Source organism: Bubalus bubalis, chromosome 16 (assembly GCF_019923935.1).
Source record: "Bubalus bubalis isolate 160015118507 breed Murrah chromosome 16, NDDB_SH_1, whole genome shotgun sequence".
Lineage (NCBI taxonomy): Eukaryota > Metazoa > Chordata > Mammalia > Artiodactyla > Bovidae > Bubalus > Bubalus bubalis.
In genome coordinates this window covers 10913057-10936983 of record NC_059172.1, presented here as the reverse complement: position 1 = coordinate 10936983, position 23927 = coordinate 10913057, and the positions used below count along the sequence as shown (strand labels likewise).

General features: G+C 41.7%; 1 protein-coding gene across 1 annotated transcript in view; it reads left to right on the top strand.

Moving 5' to 3' along the window:
- HSD17B12 (hydroxysteroid 17-beta dehydrogenase 12) overlaps positions 1 to 23927 on the top strand; it is a 170626-nt gene that overhangs the window by 140560 nt on the left and 6139 nt on the right. Inside the window, exons 7-9 of the mRNA XM_025266199.2 lie at positions 3929 to 3963; positions 12113 to 12194; positions 13813 to 13878. Of these exons, the coding sequence (XP_025121984.2) occupies positions 3929 to 3963; positions 12113 to 12194; positions 13813 to 13878 (183 nt within the window). The remainder of the gene's footprint in view (positions 1 to 3928; positions 3964 to 12112; positions 12195 to 13812; positions 13879 to 23927) is intronic.

Genomic DNA, 23927 nt, shown 5'->3' with positions numbered 1-23927 from the left:
ATCAGGTGGCCAAAGTATTGGAGTTTCAGCTTTAGCATCAGTCCATCCAGTGAATATTCAGGACTGATTTCCTTTAGGATTAACTGGTTTGATCTCCATGCTGTCCAGGGGACTTGCAAGAGTCTTCTCCAACACCACAGTTTAAAAGCGTCAATTCTTTGGCGCTCAGCTTTCTTTATGGTACAACTCTTACATCCATACATGACTACTGGAAAAACCATAGCTTTGACTAGACGGACTTTTGTTGGCAAAGTAATGTCTCTGCTTTTTAATATGCTGTCTGGGTTTGTCATAGCTTTTCTTCCAAGGAGCAAGTGTCTGTTAATTTCATGGCTGCAGTCACCAGCTGCAGTGATTTTGGAGCCCACAAAAATAAAGCATGTCACTGTTTCCACTGTTTCCCCATCTATTTGCCATGAAGTAGTGGGACCAGATGCCATGATCTTTGTTTTTTGAATGTTGAGTTTTAAGCCACTTTTTTCCCTCTCCTCCTTCACTTTCACGATATGTACCTTAAACTAGTAAAAAAGTTATGTAGATTATATCTCAAATGAAACTGGGAGAAAAAGTGAATATATTTTGAAGCTATCTACACATTAACAACCATCAGGACTGACTTAATGTTTAGCGTGCTGTTGATATAATTTTTTAAATAAGATAATATCTTACAAGGTTTTATTTTGTCTCTGATTGTTTCCTGGGTAATTTTTACCATTCAGAAAGTAGACATTTCATAGATGACATGCACACAGTATAAGGAAAAAAATAGCTCCCAAAGTGTGCATTTGTATGTCCTTAATAGCCCAGCTTAAAGTGCTATTTCTTATTGGACTGTATTTAAGTGTGTACATTTATGTCTTGGGGGGAAAAAAAAACTCTGAATTGAACTTTAAAACTCTGCACAACCAGTTATTAAATATTCAAGTGGTACTTAGATCCCTGGTCAGAATAAAGGACTCCATCAGCAGATCTTGTAGACTTTCCTGGTAGTTCTCCAGATTGATCACTGCCTGCAAATCCCATCTCTCCTCCTCTCCTTTTGTGCGGGAAAGGTAGGTGGTCAGTGGCGCCCCCTGTCAACTCCACTTCGCTACTTCACACATAACAAGTTTCACTCCTCACCCCAAATGCACGTGTGCATGCACACACCCCGACCCCTGGGTGAGAAAATTTTTTATTATCAGTCTTCTTCTTCCTCATCTGGTTTCTGGGGATCTCAGGACATTGGGGGAACTGTTTAACAACTTCTCACAAAATGCTGGGAACCTCCTTATAATATATGAGCCTAAGCATTAAGGTCCCCTGATGAAATGTATTAAATAAAGTATGTGTTCAGATACTGCTAAAAATGCATATAGTCTATCCCTACAAAGAAAAATCCCCCACAACTGTTACCATGCCTGATGTCTGTCTGTACTAGCATGGGAAGCTATCTGTGATGTAGTATGATATGCAGATTGCAGGACAATATTGCTGAAACTGTCCAGAAACTGGAGAAGGCAATGGCACCCCACTCCAGTACTCTTGCCTAGAAAATCCCATGGATGGAGGAGCTGGTAGGCTGCAGTCCATGCGGTCGCTAGGAGTCGGAAACGACTGAGCCACTTCACTTTCACTTTTCACTTTCATGCATTGGAGAAGGAAATGGCAACCCACTCCAGTGTTCTTGCCTGGAGAATCCCAGGGATGGGGGAGCCTGGTGGGCTGCCGTCTATGGGGTTGCAAAGAGTTGGACACGACTGAAGTGACTTAGCAGCAGAAGCAGCAGCAGTCCAGAAACTTCTGTGTGGTGAGTTGAACTGGATGACCTCAAAATGTGTTACCATTTTTTGCTCTCAACTGTCAAGCACAGCAAGCTTAAGGGGGTCCTGGGTACTTAGTGGTGCTGTGTCCTGAAAGAAGAGTACACACTGGCAACAAGGGCCACAGTTTCGTTTCAGGGCCTACTCTGTGCTGGCTGTCTGTGCTAGGTTCATTATCTATATCACCTTATATGAGACTGCAGTCCCTTGGACCGCACGGAGATCCAACCAGTCCACCCCAAAGGAAATCAGTCCTGATTATTCATTGGAAGAACTGATGCTGAAGCTGAAACTCTAATACTTTGGCCACCTGAGGCGAAGAACTGACTCATTGGAAAAGACCGTGATGCTGGGAAAGATTGAAGGCAGGAAGAGAAGGGGATGACAGAAGATGAAATGGTTGGATGGCATCACTGAATCGATGGACATGAGTTTGAGCAAGCTCCAGGAGTTGGTGATGGACAGGGAAGCCTGGTGTGCTGCAGTCCATGGGATCTCAAAGAGTCGGACACAACTGAGTGGCTGAACTGAACTATATGAGATTACAGCATTACAGAAGGAGGAAGACTGGAGATGCTTCAGGCCAAACTCTTTTCTTACAGTGTCTCCTTTTTTTCACCTGGAAGATTTGGCCACATCAGATACTTCTGGTGAAATGATCCTCCTAGGCTTTGAAGACACCACTTTGTCTGTTTAGAAGCTGGCAGTGTGTTCTCCTATTATGACATGGTGTCGGTTCAAATTCACATCTTTCCTGGAAAAGTGTATGCAGCAGCTCCAAAGTTGACCTCTGAGTTGAGAGCTCTGCAGGGCAGGTTCTATGTTGGTGAAGTCTGGATGCTTTTTCTTTCTTTGAAGTGTTTCTAGGAAAAGAATGCTCTCTTTGTCAGAATGCTATTTTAATTAAGGCATAATGTTATTCAAGATAGAAAGTTTGAGATTCCTGTGCCTGGCATACATGCAAACTTCTCTGTAACAAAACAGCATTTGTTTTTTCCTGAACTGATGGTGTGCAGGAATCCAGAGTTCATGTTCCAACTTAGGTGCGTAACTGTGATGTGGCCTTGACTAAACCAGTGGATGTCTTAACTTTTCTGAGTTAATAATATCTTAAAATAGAGTTTAGAAGTATTAATAGTTTCTCTCGTCATAGTATATATATTTAGGCAACAGTCATGAAGTCCTTTAAAAATGAGGTGTCCATGGAATTCCTTGGTAGCCCAGCAGTTAGGACTCTGTGCTTCCACGGCAGAGGGCCAAGGTTCAAGCCCTGATCAGGGAACTAAGATCCTGCATATTGCTTGGCTCGGCCAATAAAAAATAAAAATGCTGGTGCCCCTTTTTTCATTGTTGGTTACTTAAGATGACAGATAATATCAACTTTCTTCAAGGATGCATTTTACTCACAATTAGCTTGAGCAGGAGAAGAAATGCATGTGAAGATAGACTTAATATTTGCCTACATGTCACTTTATGGCATTCTCCTAAAGGTTTTTTGATTGGAAAAAAAATTATTTGATCTGTTAAGATTAGAAAGCTTAAGTAAGTTTGGTAGGCAGGATATTTCTTGTAATGTATGTCTTTTTACTGAGAATGTATTTTGGGAGACATGGATTTCACCATAAGTCCTTACTTATTTGAAGATCTCCATGCCAGTATTACATTTCAGGCAAGACTAACTTTAGCCAGGTTCACTGAAAGTGTTTCCAGTGTTATCTCCAGTAATTTCCTCAGATTCCTTTTTGCGCACTCGTAACATTCAGTCAGGGCGCTGTTGCCTTCTGCAACGGCCCGTACTTCTGTGGAGTGTGTTTCCCCCGAGGTCGCTCTCGCCTTCTGCATGGCCCATACTCTGTCTGTGGAGTGTGTTTCTCTGTAAATAAATCCATCTCTTATCTATCAAAGAGAAAAGAAAAGTTCATTCAGGTTTTTCCATAAGAAGGTATGGCAAAACCCAATTGAAATTTTTAGCCAACCCAATATATAAAGTCTATAAAATAAACTGCTGTCTGTAGAAGTGGCGAGCAGCTCGGCAATTCCCCCCTTGTTTGTGTGGGCAAGTTCTCTCCACTCTCAGTGGCCTGCATCCTCAGTCACCATGGATGTTTTGTTTTTCTCTTTCACAGATGACACAGCTGGTCCTGCCTGGCATGGTAGAAAGGTGAGTCATAAGCTCACACACAAACACTCAAGCTCATGATTATTTATAGGGAGAATCCTTTCTTTGAAAATTTCATTAAAGTGACTAATGAACCTCCCTTCCATGTCTTGGTGACAGAGTAATGTGCCAGGCGAGTCACACGGTAGGGCATGAGTCATCCGGTGGTGGAGGCCTTTTCCCCTCGATTCCCTTCTTATTTCCCTCACCAGGGTGGTGGTGCTTCCTTTACATCAGGATTAAAAAGCCTGCCTGAGTCACCGTCACTAACTCAATTGCCTGCTCTTCTGAGGGGGTGGATGGAGTTCCTGGGATATTCCCGGGAATGCCTTCTTAAAGCGATACGCTGTCAGAGCCCAGCTCAGTGGAGTTTTGTGAAGCAAGACCCCCCATCCTCTGGTTTTTCTGTTATGGGAGAAAGGATGTATGAGGAACTTAGGCATGTTATAAAGTCATCTTAAGGGGTCAGCCTCCCCTACCCCTGCCCTTGGAGAAAAAAGGCTATGTCCTCTAGCTTCAGCTGTATTTGTATTGGGTTCCACTAGGATTTGCTAGATGTCTTCATTTCTCTTGAGAAATGTGTTGCTAAGTCCTTACATTAGGAATAGCAGGAAGTATAAGATGGGAATTAAATTCTGTTCCTCCCTTGGAGAAGTCTGAGTGATGGCTAAGCTTTCAAAGCAAACCTGTTGCAAAGGGATGGGCTGGCTTGGTCATTTGCTAAATTTAGGGTTTCACAGTCATCCTTGCTGTGCAAAATGGCTTTGAGTTTGGGAGAGAGCCACAGGAATCACACCTTTGCAAAGAGCCAGGGACCCTACTTCCGTGAAGGAGTCTCCATGACCAGCTTCAGGCAAGGATTTACAGCTTATGTTTGTCGATTACGTATTCTTTGCCAGGTGTCAGGCTGAGAACCCGATAAGTGTTTGCTTATATAACTTTGATAGCCTCCCACCATTGTACAGATGAGGAAACTGAAGTTCGGAATCCATTTGGTTGGTAGCTACTTTTTAGTAAGGCTCTTTGTTTGTAATTCCATTTTATGTGTGATTTTTTAATGTCTCAATTGCTTTATTTTAGTAAACTTTCCCTTTAAAACCTTTTAACTACTTACTGATGGTCGAGCATGCCCCTGATGGTGATGATATGAAAGTGAAGATGGTCAAACCAGACCAGAATCCTGAAAGATTATAGAGAATTAGGGCAGACATAGTAGAACTCAAGATGCATGAAATTTGGGTCCAAAGCTTAATTCTAGTTGGATATCTACAAGTGACACAGAATAAATTCAGGGTAGTATTCTACCCATTAAAAAAGAAAATACATTCCACAGAGGAATTTTTAAGTGTGTTGTTAAAAACCATATCCAGAGAGATACTGGTTATGACGAATCAGACTTGAATTGAATCATGGAATTTCAGTACTTTAATTGAAACCAATCCCCCCTCATTTGACATAAAAAGTGAGATTCAAAGAACCTGAGTGCCATGAGGCTACATAATGAGCTAATACATGATACAACGTGCTCACACGTCTCTGCAGACCTAGAAGCCAACATCACAGTTGTAGCTGAAGCCTTAGATAAAGAATGCTAAAGAAAGGATCCATCCAGTTCACTGAGTAAAGTTCATCATATGGAAGATGAATTGGATCCTTGTCTTTAAGAAATCAGATTGATTTTACACTGAGGTTGTGAAATGATCTTGTGGAAAGCTATCACGGCTGAAGATCTAGTCAGAAATGTAAGGGGGTTTTATGAATTGGTACTTTTGGGATAGGAGAAGGAACAGGTCTGTCTGTTTGAATTAAAGGAGTTACTTGTTGTATTAGTCCAGGCAGGCTAACTGCTGTAACGGACCACCCCAGAATCTCAATGACTTAAAATTCTAAAGGTTGATCCTCCCCTCACATCACAGTCTGGTGTGGATCAGTGGTCAGGACTCTGCTCTACACAGTCAACTCAGGGATCTCAGGCTCCTTCCATCTGGAGTTGAGGGGGGCCTACTCTTCCCTTGGGTTTCCCTGGTGGCTCATACGGTAAAGAATTTGCCTGCAATGCGGAAGACCAAGGTTTGATCCCTGGGTGGGGAAGATCCCCTGGAGGAGAGCATGGCAGTCCACTTCAGTATTCTTGCCCAGAGAATCCCATGGACAGAGGAGCCTGGTGGGCTACAGTCCATGGAGTCGCATAGAGCTGGACACAACTGAGCGACTAAGCACAGCATGGTACTCTTTCCATAGGCCTTGCAGTTCTCTGCAGAAATATCTGCACCCAGCTAGCAAATGAGAGAAGAGACAGGAAGGATGATTTTACAGAGTTTCATGGGTCAGGCCTGCAAGTGGTGTCCCTGTCTTCTACGCTCGTTCCATGGTCTAGAACTCAGTCACAGGCTACAGCTAACCACAGGGGAGACCAGAAGCGTTGTCTTCTGTGTGCCCAAGAGGGAAGAAAGACTCCAAGTTCACAGATCATCTCAAAGCCTTCTTACTTACACATTATAAGTGATTTGATCATAGCCTGCCCTGTGAGCCATCCCCAAATGATTTATTTCCTATGGCTGGTTGCTGTAGGTTTCGTATCTCCATTGAGGAATAGCAGAGTTCTTTGTTGTGGTGGGTTTGTTTTGGTTTTTTTTTTTCCTTTCACTGATGCTGCTTCTGATGTATGTGGCTTCCCACACTCTCTAGAACTCTAGCCTAGGGCCAACTGACTATCACTAAACAAGTCTCTATAATCAAACTAAGGTATTATTATTACCATAGAAGTAGAAACTACAAAATTATGTTATGGAGGAACCTTGCTCTTTCCACTTCCCTGGAATTATAAACATTGTGTACAGCTGGAGCCAGGAGGTGGTTGCCATAACAACCATGGAAAAGCTAAAAATAGCCCCTTTCATACTGTATTACTTAGGGTGGAATTATGACATGTTATGGTGTTTTAGGGCAGGCAGTTCTCTTTCATGTGGGAAATGTTTGCAAACTTTCTTCAACAAAGCAATATTTGTATAATGTATTTGGATTGCTGGTTCTAATTATATACCTGACCCCCGTGATCCAGGATTCTTTTCTGACATGGAACTCTGTTTTGATATGTTTCTCTTTTTGAGAACCTGTTAGAGAACTATCTGTACCAATATTCAGTGTTATGTTTCAGCTTAAAAAAAAAAAAAAGTAATGACCCTCCAAGAGCAGACTTAAGTGCTCCCTGATAAGAAGTAAAAATATGAAGAACTGGGATGTAGTCTTTTTTGCCCAACCCTCCTTTTTCTGCCATCACTCTCTGTATCCTATAAGCTGTCCACAGGACCAACCCTGTGTTCCAGTGCTTCACAGCAACATTTAAGCCTCCCTCCTCACGTGCAGCGTGGAGCAATGATGAGAGTCCTAAGGAAGGTGGAAATCAGAGACTTATTTCATGGGAGACCTGTCACTTCCTCCATGACAATACTGTTTAAGAGCTGTGCACAAGGATGCTACAGCTATCTGATAGAATAGTGGGGCATGTGTAGAAGAAAAGAGGCTTGGTAACTCTTTCATCCAAGTGATCATTAAGGAGAGTTTTCTAATTGGGAATTTTACCGAACTTAGGAAATTCTAGATAGCATAACGATAGAAAGCTATAAATGCAAGGAACTGAATTTCATAGGGTTATATGTGTTTAATGTCTGGCTGGTGGGAGGGCTAGTCATTGAAGAGAATATTTTTAGATGAAAAAGTGCTTCCTTATCAGAAGTCGTGGTTTCTGCTTTGTCTTTGCAGTATTTTAATTCTAGCAGATCCTCAATAACTTATGCCACTGAGACACCATCGTGTGGCTGTTAGCAAGTAAGCAGCATGATGAATTAAGAAGGTTGTATCACAGAAAATATTACTGGACTTGTTTATTTGGATATTTGTCATAACAGACTGGAAATGTTCAGAAATATGAGCATTGGGAGTCTTCATTATGGAACTTCAGCAAATATTCTTAATGTACCTTCCAATCTTAGAATTGTTCCCCAATTCCCCAGAAAATGAGAGATTAGCCAGGGTTTGGTTTTATGTTTGTTTCTGTGTGCAATTAAGCGCAGCCCATTTTGTTCTTCTGCTTGATATAACAGAGTTGTCCTGAGTCTGGCTGTGCCATGGAAACTAGTTTGACGTCACTAATTCTGCTTAGATGGGGGATTAGCACTAGATAGAGTAGCTGATTTTAGAGGCTGGTCCTTTGTGTCTCTCGGTCCCAAATGTGCATCCCCATCTCTACGTAAAGAATAGATACTGTATACAGTACAGAGAGTAAGACCACTCTGCAAAGGTGTTATTTGTGATCCAGACAAAACTAAGTTGAATATCATTATCCTTGGAGAGAAAGAGAGACTTGTGTGTGGGAGGGCTTTTGCAAGACAAACAAATAACGTGTGCTGCTTTGCAGCACAGTGTTTTTGTAGAAAGGGTGTTTTTTTCTCCCTTGTCATTTTGGTCCAGTGATAAATGCTGTCTGTTTCATGTTTACTTAGATCTAGTGCATTCTCTCCATATACTTTTTAATGCATTTTAGAGCACAAATATTGTGTTTTGAATGAAGTATCTTTCAATTCCGACTTTTCACTTAAGTCAAACTAACTCTACCCTCTGAAAATTTTTAAATTAAGGTAGAATATTTGGGAAACAAAAATCTCACTTCCCTCAAAGAGTAAACAATTCAAAGCACATGCTTGCAGAATTGTAGCAGATCATATTTGACTATTGGTCTGTATTAATTTTGCAAGCAGAAACAAGGTTTTTATTATCTTGCAATGAACTTTCCTGTATTGAAATCATTGCTTTGGTGAGTGGCATTTTAGGAATCCATTTTGGTGAGGTCAAGATTTCCTTTTTAAAAATGGGTTGTTTTTTTTTAATATTTATTTATTTGGTTGCATTGGGTCTTAGTTGCAGCACACAGGATCTTCAGTCTTCATGGCAGCATGTGGGATCTGGTTCCCTGGGCAGGAATTGAACCCTAGGCTCCCTGCATTAGGAGCTCAGAGTCTTAGCCACTGGACCACGGGCAACTCCCCAAAAATGTTTTTAATAACTTTTATACTTTAACTTTTGGAAGACTTTTAAATTGTATTTCACTTGTGAGAAAGGAAAGAAACAGAATGTAAGATTTTTGTTTGAGGGCACATGCCGCCCTTTTAGCCAAATTGAGTATTATCTAGCCCAGAGTCCCACTGATTGAGCCAGCAGTGATCAGCCACAGTGAAAAACATCATCTTCTACAACCACTTCAGAATGGGTTTTCTTCACTTGCTGTGATGAGTGAGGATATAGCAGTTCCTGGTTATTTGAGAAAATGTTAAAATAAACACCACCTAAACTTGCATGGGTGCTTGGGGCTCAGGACGAGGTGCAAAGATTCGGGCTTATTCTCAGAAAGCAGATTGTACTGCAGGAGATAGCTTCTACTTGATTGGGATCTGCTTTTAACTCAAAGGCAACACATTCCAATAAATTATAAATATATTTCACTCTCTTTATATATAGATTTATTGAGCTATATTTCACATGTCCTAAAATCCACTCATTTAAAGTGTACAATTTGGTGATTTCTAGTATATTTACAGAGTGTATCATCACCACAGTCTAATTTCAGAATATTTTTAACACCCTAATATATATATATTATATATATAATATATATTATAATATATAATATAAAGATATTTTAAACATCATAAATTAATACTGTATTAAAAGTCTGAGTAACAAAGGTGGTTTTTAACCCCTTTTAATCAAAGGAATTTCTCACAAATATAGATAAAATGAAATTACTAGATAACTAATTGCTAATTCACCTGTTTTTATCTTAGAATAATTGGGTTCTAAGTCCTGATAGACATTCTTACTCTTAAAATTTAAAAAGAAAAGCCTTTTCTGTCTGTGTGAGAGACACAGGCAAAAACTACAAGAATAGTATAATTAATACGTTGACCAAATATTTCGAACTTTCTTCAGAAAATTTGAGATTTGATTTCTATGTCCAACCTGTTAATTGAGTCACCACTTAGGAAAGTGTATATTACTAATAAAGACTTCAGTTCAAAAAAACAGAAGCAGAAAAACAACTCATTTTCAGTGACTCATTAAGTGGAGGGTCCAGACTTCCATTTGATGGTTGAAGTGGCATCTCGCCTAGGGGCTGGCAGATGGACTGAATGACCTTTGGGGATTATTTCTTCTCAGATTTATGTCTAAAATAACTTAGAAGCCATTTGATCTTGTTTCTTTTATTAGTTTGCATAAGAAGGGCCTATATAGTCCTTTTAAAAAATACGAAAAAAAAAAAAAAAGGCCTTGGGAAGTAAATTTCAGGCCAAGAATAATGAGAAAGTAAGCCTCCCTGATTGGAGAAGGCAGTGGCAACCCACTCCAGTACTCTTGCCTGGTAAATCCCGTGGACGGAGGAGCCTGGTAGGCTTCAGTCCATGGGGTCGAGAAGAGTCAGACACGACTGAGCGACTTCACTTTTACTTTTTACTTTCATGCATTGGAGAAGGAAATGGCAACCCACTCCAGTGTTCTTGCCTGGAGAATCCAAGGGACGGCAGAGCCTGGTGGGCTGCTGTCTATGGGGTCTCACAGAGTCGGACACAACTGAAGTGACTTAGCAGCAGCAGCAAGCCTCCCTGATAGCTCAATTGGTAAAGAATCCTTCTGCAATGCAGAAGACCCCGGTTCTATTCCTGGGTAGGGAAGATCCCCTGGAGAAGGGATAGGCTACCCACTCCAGTATTCTGGAGCTTCCCTTGTGGCTCATCTGGTAAAGAATCCACCCACAATGAGGGAGACCTGGGTTCAATCCCTGGGCTGGTGAGATCCCCTAGAAAAGGGAAAGGCTACCCACTCCAGTATTCTGGCCTGGAGAATTCCATGGATGGTATAGTCCACGGGGTCACAAACAGTTGGACACGACTGAGCAACTTTCACTTTCAAGTTGAAAGAAAGGCTTCCCAGGTAGCACAGTGGTAAAGAATCCATCTGCCAACTCAAGAGATGCAAGAGACCCGGGTTTGATCCCTGGGTAGGGAAGATTCCCTGTGAAGGAAATGGCAACCCACTCCAGTATTCTTGCCTGGAGAATCCCATGGACAGAGGAGCCTGGTGGATTGCAGTCCGTGGGGTCACACACAGTTGGACACAGCTGAGCGACTGAGCATGAAAGATGAAGGACAGCAACCTGGTCTAGAGGGCAGGAGACAGGCAGGGCCAAGTTGACGTAGCTGAATAAGGGGACCAATTCCCCAGGGAGAATGGATTTGAGGACCAAAAGTTGGTTGTTAATTCTGTCTAAAATTTCTAAAACCCTAATTTCACACTTTACTCAAGCCATATACAACTGCTAACAACATGGGTATTTGCAGCATTGCTTTTCTCAAACTAATTTTTACTTATTTGTAGAACAAGTCGTTCCTGGTAACTTTCTGACTCTGAAATCTCACTAGTTTCTAAAAGTTACAGTAGTATTTGAGCTTTGCCTTTTGGCAAAAGAATATGATTTGGTGAACTATGGAGTAGCATGACTTTAGAGTCAGCTCTTCATTTAGCACCTGAATGCCTACCACCTGGGGAAGATAAGAAGGCGGGGCGTAGCCATTCATTCATGTAAGTACCTGTTACATGCTCACCACAGGCAGAGTATTTTGAGGAAAAGCGTAAGTTAAGAGTTCTGATGTCCAGAAGCTGATGGGTTTTATGAGGGATAAAAATGCTGATAATCATAGAGTGATTAAGTGCTGCAGCATGATAGTATGTGATAATGTGCCAAATTAAAAGCATACCAGGAGTATGAGAGTGTTTTTAAGGGTGATAATTCTTGGTGCTATGGCCAGAGAAGACCTCAGAGGATAGACATCAACTCAAGAAGACCAAAGATCTAATCTGGTCATGCCCCAGATTACTAAAACTGAGAAGTGAGCTAATTGCAAAGAAGAGCTGTTTTTAGTTGATTGAGTTATGTCTCATTCACTGACCAAGCACAGCACTTGCTGATGAAAGGCAAGGAGAGAGGTGGGTTAGAAAAACAGCCAGGTTGTTCTATTTCAAATAGTTTTATATATCTCAATCTGTAACTTAGAATTGTATATTTGATTTCACTCTGTTCACTTGCATCTTCTTTTTTTAGATCTAAAGGCATAATTCTGAACATCTCCTCTGCCACTGGCATGTACCCAGTCCCACTGTTGACCATCTACTCTGCAACCAAGGTGAACAATTTTTTAGTAAATGGTGTCAGAAGAAGAATAAAGAATCGTTTTCAGTTTGAAAAATAAGAGATGGACTTTCTTGAAGTTCTCTCTCTAGCCATTTTCAAATGGACTGAGAAGAAAAGGAAAATAGCCAACCCTAGTTTCAGAAGAGCCGGAGCTGGAGATAGACTGCTTGGTATCAACTTTACAACCGAACTGAGGCGCCAAGATCTCAGATCTGCAGATGATATTTTTTTTTTCCTCACAGTTCACTGGTTTTAAAATTGGTATTTGTACTTTCCAATAGAGACCTAGTCTGAGCCAGTTAGCTCAGCTGATCAGAACATGGTGTTAGTGAGTCTAAGACTGGGGATTTGGTTCATGAATGACTCAGCATACAGCTTGAGTGCCAAGTCCGCAGAACTGAATAGCAGGATTGCAGCTAGTCAGCACATAGGTAAACATGGCAGACACAAGATAGATGGGGAACTGTGAATGTTTGGCAACATTATTCAAAATTCAGAGATATTTACTGCCACTTCTGGAGTGAGGTAAGAATTTCCAGAGCTCTCTGTAAGATTCCATAATTCTATACCACACCACCATTCACCTCTTCACACCACACTGCGGACAGTGATTTAGAATGCATTTTATACTGCCTGCAGGTCAATAGCATGATTCTCAAATACATTGTTGAAGCATAGGATACATCTCTGAAGTAAAGGTGACCACTGAGATGCTGCTTTTAGAGGAAAATGAGCAAAATAAAATGCACAGTAAGAACTTGCATTGTGCAGGGGGTAAAAAAGAGCAAAATACCTGCCCTCTTTTCCCTTGCCTTTCAGCCCCTGGAAAAACTGAAAAGTCATGTATTTTGAAAAAGCTTGGCCCCACCCCCCACCCTGGAATCTACCTGCTTTCCATATCTCTGAAACATACAGTAGGCATGTTTAAAATGAACACCATGTTTCTTGAAGTGACTGGTGCACTTCTTCTTGCCTGTTCTGCTCCACAGGCACAAGACTATTAATATTATTAACAGGGGCTCTGGTAGGGTCATCACCGATACATTTCAAGCCTGAGATTGAGTCCACATTTGAAAAAATGGTATATTTTACAAATAGATTTAGAGTTGTTCTGTTGGAAGAAGATGGGCTGTCACGTTCATCTCTGCACCTCTTGGATCTTGCCATCCCAAAGGACAAAGAGAATGCTTGCTCTTTTCTTCTCTTTACTGACAACAAAATCCCCATAGAACAGACTTGAACAGAATTCATCCTGTGTTTCTGTTCGAATGGCAGGTGGGGAAGAGGAACGTATCCTTTGTTATATAATAAGAGGTTTTTTTTCTTGGAAAGTAATTTTCTGAAAACAGAAAAGAAAAGAAGAGCCTTTTCCAGTTCAGTCAGAATTAGATATTATATTTGGTGAAAGAATACTTAATTAAGTGGCAAATAAAGAAAACGTGAGGTTTTGAGTTTTGTTTTTTTTTTTTTTAAGGTCTCATCTTCATTTGAAGTGAAAAGAATGATTAGAAATTATAGTGTTAAATGGTTAGTTGATTATTTTTGTTTCCATGGCTACAGATCAGGCCGATTGATGTAATGTGTGTGTTCTTACTCCCACCCCCTCCCAGGCTTTTGTAGATTTCTTCTCTCAATGCCTCCATGAGGAATATAAGAGCAAGGGCATCTTTGTGCAGGTGAGTAGAGTTCGTTTCAGTTAAGTATCCCTGTTTTTGTGTGGTTTCCACAGCAACTGTTGCTGTCTTGGCAACGAAAGAAAATCACATTCCTGGGTAAGTGAATGTGACGTTAGCACATCATTAAAGAGATGGTTTCTTTTCCTTTATGCCCTTAAGTCTAGATTTAAAACAGTTATTCTCTAGAATTTTAAATCAATGACCCCTAAAGTAGAACTATGCAGCATAAACAGTTGGTGCATAGTAATTGTAAGTGCTTATGATTTTATTTTGAAAGAATTAGACCATCAGTATCTCGTAGCTGCCAAGTGTGCAAGGAGTGCCACTGTTTATTAATGATAGGAGAGGAAAGTGCTGAATAAAGCTAACTTTTTACTAAAGTGAGGATGACTGCATTTACCAGGTTAATATAGGTATGGTAGTGATTTTTTTACTTTTTTAAAATTGTGGTAAAATATACACCAAAAACACCATTTCTGTAGCTTTTAAGTATTCAGTTCAGTGTCATTAAGTACATTCACATTGTCTACAACCATCACTACCTTCCATCTCCAGGATTTTTTTGCAGTTGCCCCAAACAGAAACTTTGTATCCTTTAAACAGTCACTCTCCATTTACCCTCCCCCAGCCTCTGACAACCACCATTCTACTTCTTCTCTCCGAATTTGACTACACCAGGTACTTCATAGGAGTGGAATCCTACAGTATTTGTCTTTTTGTGACTGGCTTATTTCACTTAACATGTCTTCAGGGTTCATCCATGTTATAGCATGTGTCAGAATTTCCTTTTTAAGGCTTAATGTAATTCTGTTACTGGTATATGTCACGTGTGTTTATCCATTCATCTGTTGATGGACATTGGGGTGCTTCCACCTCTTGGCTGCTGTGAATAATGCTGCTTTGAACGTGGGTTTACACCCATCTCTTTGAGACCCTGCTTTCAGTTCTTTTGGATATGTACACAGATGCAATTGCTGGATCATATGATAATTCTTTTTTGGAAGAATCACCTTACTGTTTTCCACAGTATAGTAGCTGCCCTATTTTATATTCCTACCAGCAATATATAAGGGTTCCAATTTCTCCACATCCTCACCAATATTTGGTATTTTCTTTTTGTTTGTTTTTAGTAATAGCCATTCTTATGACTGCTTCCCAGATGGCACCGTGGTAAGGAATCTGCCTGCCAATGCAGGAGACTCAAGAGACGTGGGTTTGATCCCTGGGTCCAGAAGATCCTCTGGTGGAGGAAATGGCAACTCACTCCAGTACTGTTGCCTGGAGAATTCCATGGACAGAGGAGCCTGGCAGGCTATAGTCCATGGGGTCACAGATTCAGACACAACTGAGCGACTGATCTGAGCTGATGCTTACGTGTATGGAGTGGTATCACATTGTGGTTTTGATTTTGATTTGCATTTCCTTAAGGATTAATGATGTTGAGCATCTTTTCAAGTGTATACTGGCCATTTGTCTATCTTCTTTGGAGAAGTATCCAAGTTTTCCACCCATTATTTCATTAGGTTGTTTGCTTTTTTATTTTTGAATTGTAGGATTTCTAGATATTCTGGACATTAACCCTTTATTAGATATATGGTTTACAAACATTTTCTCCCAGTCTGTAGGTTACCTGTTCACTCTATGGGTAGTCTCCTTTGATTTTCAAAAGTGTTAAAGTTTGATGCAGTCCAACTTATTTTTCATTCCTGTTACCTGTGCTTTTGGTGTCCTAGCCAAGAAACCATTGCCAAATCAAATGTCGTGAGGCTTTCCGGCTGGGTTTTTTAAAAAAAATTTTATTGAAGTATAGTTGATTTTCCCCTTTATGTTTTCCTCTAAGAGTTTTACAGTTTTAGCTCTAATATTTAGGCCTTTGATCTATTTTGACTTAATTTTTAGAGAGACCTTTGGTTTTATTATGTAGCTAACAGATACAATGCTGTGAAAATACAAAACGAATCCAGTGAAGGGGGTTTTATGGCTATCAGTCTCAAATCAGCTATCGCTCAACACAAAGAAATGAAGGCTCACAGTATTTCCATGGTTAGGCACATTTTTATCAATGTCTTGGGAGATTGCAATCCTTATCTCGTTCCTGCTCCTGCCCACAGCCTGCGCCCACCTCTTCACACATCCAGTGTTCATTATAGTTTTCCATTTTGTGAGCCTAGTATTTTCCTTTTTGCACCCTGAAGCCCCAGACGATCAATCACAATACAAATAGCTAATGTCAGAGGGAATACTTTTCAGGCACTGTGCTAGGCACTTCATATGTCTCTGTGTGGTTCACGGCATCTCCTGATGATCTCAGTGTTAGTCACTCATTCGTGTCCGACTCTTTGTGACCCTACGGACTGGAGCCTGCCCAGCTCCTCTGTCCATGGACTTCTCCAGGCAGGAGTCCTAGAGTGTGCTGCCATGACCTCCTCCAGGGGGTCTTCCTCACCCAGGGATCGAACCCACATCTCCTATGTCTCCTGCTTTTCAGGAAGGTTCTTTACCACTAGCACCACCTGGGAAGCCCACTGAACATTTATTGGATCCATCTGGTCAGGCAGAAGGTGCTGGACTGCTTAGTTCCATTTCCTCCCGTATATCTTTAGGGTAAATATTTCCTCATCTTCCAGGGTCAGTTTAGAGCCTGTTCCTCTAAATGTCTCCCTCAAGGGATCCTTTGAAGGGATCCTTCCATATCATAGTCCTTTGGTGTTATTCCAGTCTGCAGCTCCCCATGAATACAGGGTACCCTGGGAGGTCAGGGTTTTTACTATATGCTCCCCACTTCCCCGTCTCTTGACACCAGTTATTTTAATGCTAATAGTCTGAACCTGCTACACAGAATGTGTTGTATTTTGGTAACAAGAGATCAGTAAAACACTCGGGGAGGTCAGGCCTCACGTGCCTCACTGTGTCATGCCATCTTCTCATTCTGATGAATCAATTATATTCAAGCTATTAACTAATAATTTTTAAACACTATGGAGACCCAGTAGGAATCTTAAAGGCCCACTGGTGAGTGACCTGGAGGCAGTGTGACCAGAAGCTGCCAAGTGTTTCAGTGACAAAAGGCAGTCTTAGGCCTTGTGAGCGCAGACGAGCAATTTCCAAAATTCCGTGAACAGACAAGGCTCTTTCTTCTCTTATTTCCAGGTCTGATTTCCCTCAAAGATCTTTTCTGCATATTCTCTGCCTGTTGATCTGTTGTGACCAGCAGCTACTATAGAAACACATTAGCATTTGTTTCGGAAATATTTTACTTTGATACATGTTTCTTTTTCCTAAAGATGAATTATCAATGATGTGATTTCATTGACCCCTGTGTTCCTTCATGAGAATTCACTCAAAGTTTAGACTTAGGGTGAACTTGGTGAAAAACCAAAACCCGCAATGTTTGTGAGGAAAAGTAGTCATTTCTGCATGAACACATCAGAATGCTGAATTAGAAGAGACTCTTATGTTAACTCTGACTAAAGGGATAAGAAAAAAAAATCCAGTCTAAATGCAACTCCGTTACAGAGTATTGGTTTTTCTCTGGTGCTGTGTGGTCTGGGCAGTCTTTCAGGTGAGGAGTATTCATCAGCTGGTTGCCCTTCCACTCCTTCCCACATCCCGTTCCCTGGGTGATCTGATTCAAAACAACCGAGATGTGTAGCCTTCCTTCAGAGTCCTCCGGTGGCTGCCCATCAAGTTCAGGGTTGGATTCAGACCCCATGAGGCCGTCGCCTCTGACCGGTCCATCATCCCACCCTGAATTCCAGCCAGAGCGGACCCTGTCACGTCTGGCACGTGCTGCGCGCTCAGCGGTGCCCGTGACTGGCTCCTCCGCTGCCGGCACGCCCTCACCCCGACTCCTCTGCCAGTCTCCTCTTCACACCTTCTCCCTGCCCATCTTTCAGGGCTTCGGCCTCACTTCACCTGGGAAACCTTTTGCTGTCTTCTTTCTTTCCTTTTTAAAAAGTGGATTTATTTGGCTGTCCTGGGTCTCCGCTGATGTGCGGGCTTCTCTCTCGCTGTGGTGAGAGGGGCTGCTGTCTCTCTGCGGAGCACGGGCTCTAGAGCATTCGCACTCCAGTAATTGCGGCCCATGGGCTCAGTAGGTGCGGCTCCTGGGCGCTGGAGCACAGGCTGTATCGTTGCGGTGCACGGGCTTAGTTGCTCTGCGGCATGCAGGACCTTCCCGGTCCGGGGGTGGAACCTGTGTCTCCTGCATTGGCAGGTGGAGTCTTTACCCCTGAGCCTCCAGGGAAGCCCCTCTCTCATTTCTTATTACATATCTGTGTCTGATACTCTCTGGCCCCAAACTCCCCCTATCCCCTCCCAACCAGTGTTTTCTTGGATACACTGTATCCAGTGTGTTGGGGCTTTTTATCCTGTCTCTGTTATGGCACCTTAGTGTGGGGCACACGAGAGAGCTGCCCTCTGCTGGCCTCATGCAAGACCCTGGCTGTGCATGGCGATGCATGGTGATGCACGGTCCTCTGTTTTTAAGGCCTTTTGAGCTTCTTCCGTTGCTCACATAGGTCTCTGGTCTTGAATTTTCAAATTCTCTATCTAGAGGGTTTCCAGGCTAATGATATGATGTCACATTTCAGTTTCTTCTAATCTTTGGAAGACAAGTTCGCTTTCTAGGTCTGTGTCCATGTGGAAATATGACAGACTGCTCTCTGGAGAGAGGGAGAGAGAATGTTTTTCAGATTCTGAAATGTTTTCTATTCATTCCTTTGTTATATTTTTTTTTCTTTGCTTTGCTCTCCTCATCTTTCCTTCAACTTCTTTCCTATAATTTTGTAAGAGCATTTAACATTTCCTTCATGAATTCAGATTTGCCAATAGATTTGGCAAAGCATTTCCTGGAAACACAAACAATAGCAACAACAAGTGATAAGAAACATCTTAGAGGTGCATTTTGACTCTGTTGACGTTAGAATAGAGGCTAAGAAATACATTCTTGTAAATCTCATTGAAAGTTGCTCTGTCAGTAAGAATGATCTGTTCTCATTATTACACTATAACTAAATCCCAGTCAAAATTATACTTAACTCTTTCAGAGGGCAAAGTCGTAAGTGATCTAACTGGCCAGTTGGTGGGCCCCAGTACCAGGCTCCATCTCTTAATGCCAAGCAAGTAAGAAAGAGCTGAGACTAAGATGACATCCTTAAACTGTACTTCTTGAACACTTATTCTGTAAAACTTTCACAGGCTTTCTTGTGTGTGTGTTTTTTACTTTGGAAGTAATTTCAAATCTGTAGAAAGCTTGTAAGAATAGTACAAAGAACACCCCAGTATTCTTTATGCAGATTCACTTGTGGTTAATATTTTGTTCCATTTGTTTCATCATTGAGAGGTGAGCTGTGTGTATCATGTTTCTTTACCTCCAGATCCTTCAATGTATTTTCAAAGAATAAGGATACCCTTAATAACTAATCACAATACAGTTACCAACTTTACCATTAACATTGATGTAGTATTCTTTTTTTTTTTTTTTTGATGTAGTATTCCTATCTAACTTACCACCTGCATTCTAATTTTTGACCTCACAGTATCTCTCATCTTGGCTGAGCTGCGTGGCTTATGGGATCTGAATTCCCCGACCAGAAACTGAACCCAGGCCATGGCAGTGAAAGCCCCAAATCCTAACCATTAGGCCATCAGGGAACTCTTTCTCATAATATTACTCTCAAAATACTGAGAGGGAACTGCTGGGGAGGTGGGGCTGCCATAGCAAAAAGACAGATGGAGTCCTTGCTGTGGCAGAGTTTATATTTAGTGGGAAGGAGACAGACAATAAGCAAGCAAACACACACATGAATGAGATGGTTTCACATAGTGGTCCGTTCTATGAAGACTCTAAAGGAGGATGCTGTGTTGGGGGCGTGGGGGAGGTATAGGGAATTTAGGAATTTCCCCCTCCAGATTGGCCGCATGGGTTTGAGTAACGCCTAGGTCTGTGCTCTTTCTGCCAGGTCCCCGTGCTTCTCCCTGGGGTGTTATCCTGCACCATAGTCTTCTTGCTTGGAGCTGGAAAGCCAGGTCTCTGGAAGTGTTCTCAACACGGGGATCATTTGCTAACTGAAACCACCCATTAGGTTTAGTTTGAAAGGGAAAGTCAGTTGCTCAGTCACGTCCGACTCTTTGCAATCCTGTAGTTTCCTCTGTCCATGGGATTTCCCAGCCAAGAATACTGGAGTGGGTTGCCATTCCCTTCTCCAGGGGAATCTTCCCTACCCAAGGATCGAACCAGGGTCTCCCTCATTGCAGGCGGATTCTTTACCGTCTGAGCCACCAGGGAAGCCCAGGTTTAGTTTACCTGACTCTTTACCAGAGGAAAGGTGAGGATGCAGGTGGAGACCATCCAGACCCGAAGAAGGTAGGTGTAGGTTTCAGCCAGTCTGGCCTAAAAACAAAGGGGGGGCTTGTCGCACTTAGCACGAGATTACAAAAGAATGCTCCATTTAAATGTGAATTTATCATAATGGAGAAAATCTCGGTGCTCCATTCTCTTAGAATCCTGCCTTCCAGTTCTTTGTTTCTCCTCGGTGATGAGAGTTGGCAGTTTTGCTAATTCTTTAAAAAACATAGTTTTTAGAATAAATTTAGAAAACAAGTCAGACAAATTGAAGTGAGGGAGCAAACAAGATTCCAGTTTATTTTGTTAATGAAAGAAGATATTCTTTGTGTATATTTTGTTAAAGCATTTTATTGCTTAGCGTAATCAGACAGATCTACGAGCCTTCAACGAGCTAGAAAGCTCAACGTGGAGAAATAGGTGTTGGGAATGAAAATGTAAGTCCTCATACATTCTTCTTGTTAATTGCCAATGACAGTAAAAGAAGGCAATGGTGTATGTCTTTAGTGCAAATGGAGTCTAAATACAGAGAACAATGAAGCAGCAGAAAGAGTCTCACAGGAGATAGGTATATCTGGTCAACTGCACCAACTTTGAGAAATATCTTTAAGAATAATAAAATTAGTCCTGTTGGGATCTTTGGACCCAGACCCCTTCCAACCAGGTGAATCCTTATTTTTGTCGGTGATCATGGCTGTTTTTCCTTGGCTTTTTTAGTAACGTTGCACCACAACAACTAAAAACCTAAAGCGTCCTTTAGTGATAGTGTTAGTCGCTCAGTTATGTCCGACTCTTCGCGACACCATGAACTGTAGCGCACCAGGTTCCTCCGTCCATGGAATTCTCCAGGCAAGAATACTGGAGTGGGATACCATTCCCTTCTCCAGGGGATCTTCCTGACCCAGGAATTGAACCCAGGTCTCCTGCATTGTAGACAGAGTCTTTACCGCCTGAGTCACCAGGGAAGCCCTTCTTCAAACACATTAAATCTGTATCCATAAAGGACTCAGATATCCAGGTGGTTATCGGAGTCATTTTTCTATAGCAAATGGTGTTCTTATACCTCTTACTTATTATTAAATGTTAGCTAAGTTTTTCTTTCTAAATCCATTATGAAAAATATAAATATTAGAAAACTTGGAAAATAATTGCTAATACATACGAGAGTTCAAGTCCCACACTTTCTAACTGACAATGTTTTATTTAATCCTTGTAATAATGCAATAAGGAAGATGCTGTATACCCCAAGAAAGAAACCTCAAAAAAAAAAGCTCAATATTTTGCTCAAAATCTCAGGACTAGTAAGTGGTCAAGTGGAATTTGAATCCAGGTCTATTGATTTCAGAGCTGATGTTCTGCCCCCTGTATCTAGCTTATTCTTTCTTTTACACCCGAAATTCCATCCATCAGGAAATCCTCCTGACTTGAGTTGACCCTTTAAACACATCCACTACCTGACCACTTCTCATGACCCGCCACTGCTCCTAGTCTGAGCCGCCATGACCTCTTGGCTGGGCCTTTTGCAGTCTCTTCCTGTGTGGCCTCCCCACTCCCTCCCCTGCCAGCCCCACAGTCCGCTCCTGCAGAGTGATCTGTTCAAAGCATAATCCAGGTCGTTGTACTCCTCTGCTCAAAATTGTCCTGTGGTTTTTCATCTCTTTCAGAGTAAAATCATGAGTTCTTATGACCTACGTTGTTCTGATTGCAAGCATTTCACATTAGCTTGCCCCCACCCCTGCTATTTCTGTATAACCTCCTTGCAGTCCCTCAGATGCTCCAAGCACACTCAGGACCTTTGCAGTTGCTGTTCTTCCAGTCTAGGGCTCTTTATCCAGGTATCCTTTTGGCTCGCTCTCTCCCTTCATTGTAATCTTTGTTTATATGTGATCATATCACATATATGTTACCATATCACAGAGGGCCCTTCTTGATCACCTGCAGTAACAGCCCCCATCACCTCCATCCTTCACTCAGGTTTATTTCCCTTCTTCCTTTTTTATCATCACCTGCCAGTGTTATAGACATTCTTTTACCATCTGTTTGTAGATTCTACGCATCAGGCCTTCCCCCAACTAAGATGTAAGCTCAGTAAGGTCAGGGATTCTGTCTTTGTTCATAACTGAATTCCGAGGGCCTAAATCAGTGTTCTAGTAGGTGCTTAGGAAGCGCTTGTTGTTGAATACATGCTTTTTTTGGGTGAGATTACACTGTTTGTCCTTTGGTTCTCTGCATTTTAATGTACAAATTCCACATATATGGAAGTAGGTCATTTGTAAGATTATCAGCCAGCCAGAATTGATCAAGGATCATCTTTGTGCAGAGCACAACACTTCAACTCCTTTCTTTTGTGCTTAGGTCCTTTGTAGCTAATGTTACTGCAGGGCCTTTGCTTGTTGGCGTGGAATCAGGGATCTCTGCTCCATCAGAATGATTCCTTTTTCCTAACATTTTCTAGAAAGTCCAAGGATTTGTTTCTGCCAATGAGATAATCAAGGGCTCTTTGGTGAAAATGCTTATCTCATGGTCTGCAAGTGAAATAGCCCAATCTCAGACAGCAAAGAGTCTGCCTGCAATGTAGGAGACCTGGGTTCGATCCCTCGGTCAGGAAGATCCCCTAGAGAAGGAAATTACAACCCACTCCAGTATGCTTGCCTGGAGAATCCCATGGATGGAGGAGCCTGGCAGGCTGCAGTCCATGGAATTGCAAAGAGTCAGACATGACCGAGCGACTTCACTTTCCTTTCCAAAACTAGGATCTAGGTATGTGATCATTCAGATTTTCTGGAGGATATCAGATCCTGCGATGGAGGATGAGTACACAGACTTAAGGGAAGAGATTCCCTGAAACGCCTCCTAGGAGCTGCAGCCTCTGCCTTGAGAATGAGTGCCAGCTTCCCTGGTAAACGTAATGCTCATAAAAGGCCATATTGAGATCAGACCCCATATTGAGAATTCCATATTGTACAAACAGACTGGAGCCTGGTATTCTCTGGATCCTTGTTTCCCAAAGCATAGTTGGGGGTTTTTGTAGTCATCTTTAAATTTGAGAAGGCATGTTCAGGACATAGATGACGACATGAAAGATCACTACCATGTGAAGTTAGAAGATTTGGTGTTTGATTCTTGAACACTTGCCGTGCAGAGCTGGTCATCCATCTTTCTCCTATTCTATGACATTGTTGTATTTAAACTTCCAGTTCTGAATCGAGGGCCCCCTAAACTGTTCCCTAAAGACCAGATACCTCAGCAGGCTACTCAGTGGGTGAGAAAAAGGATATCAAATTTATCTCCAGGGATTTTTTTTTTTTTTTAAGTAGGCTGATGCAAGGATAAACATCAACAGTTTTGCTTTATGGCCTAGTTAATGATTTTTGGTTTAAAGACCAGGGCATGTGCCTGCATCTGTAGCTGTCAAGGATCAAGCTGTTTCCAGGCTGACTGTATTTATCACAGCAAATTGTTGATTGAGCTTAAGCAACTTTTAAAATTTGTTGTGTTCTGCCCAAAATACTTCCTATGAAAGTATGGGTATCTTCTTGACCTGTTCACTATAATGTTTCCTTGTATAGACAGGAAAGACAGGAAAGGTGGATTAATGATCATTTATTGGGTTTTAGTTTAACTGTTTAGATGACATTTTGACCTATAAGATATTTACTTGTTGTTGTTCAGTCACTAAGTCATGTCCAACTCTTTGCGACCC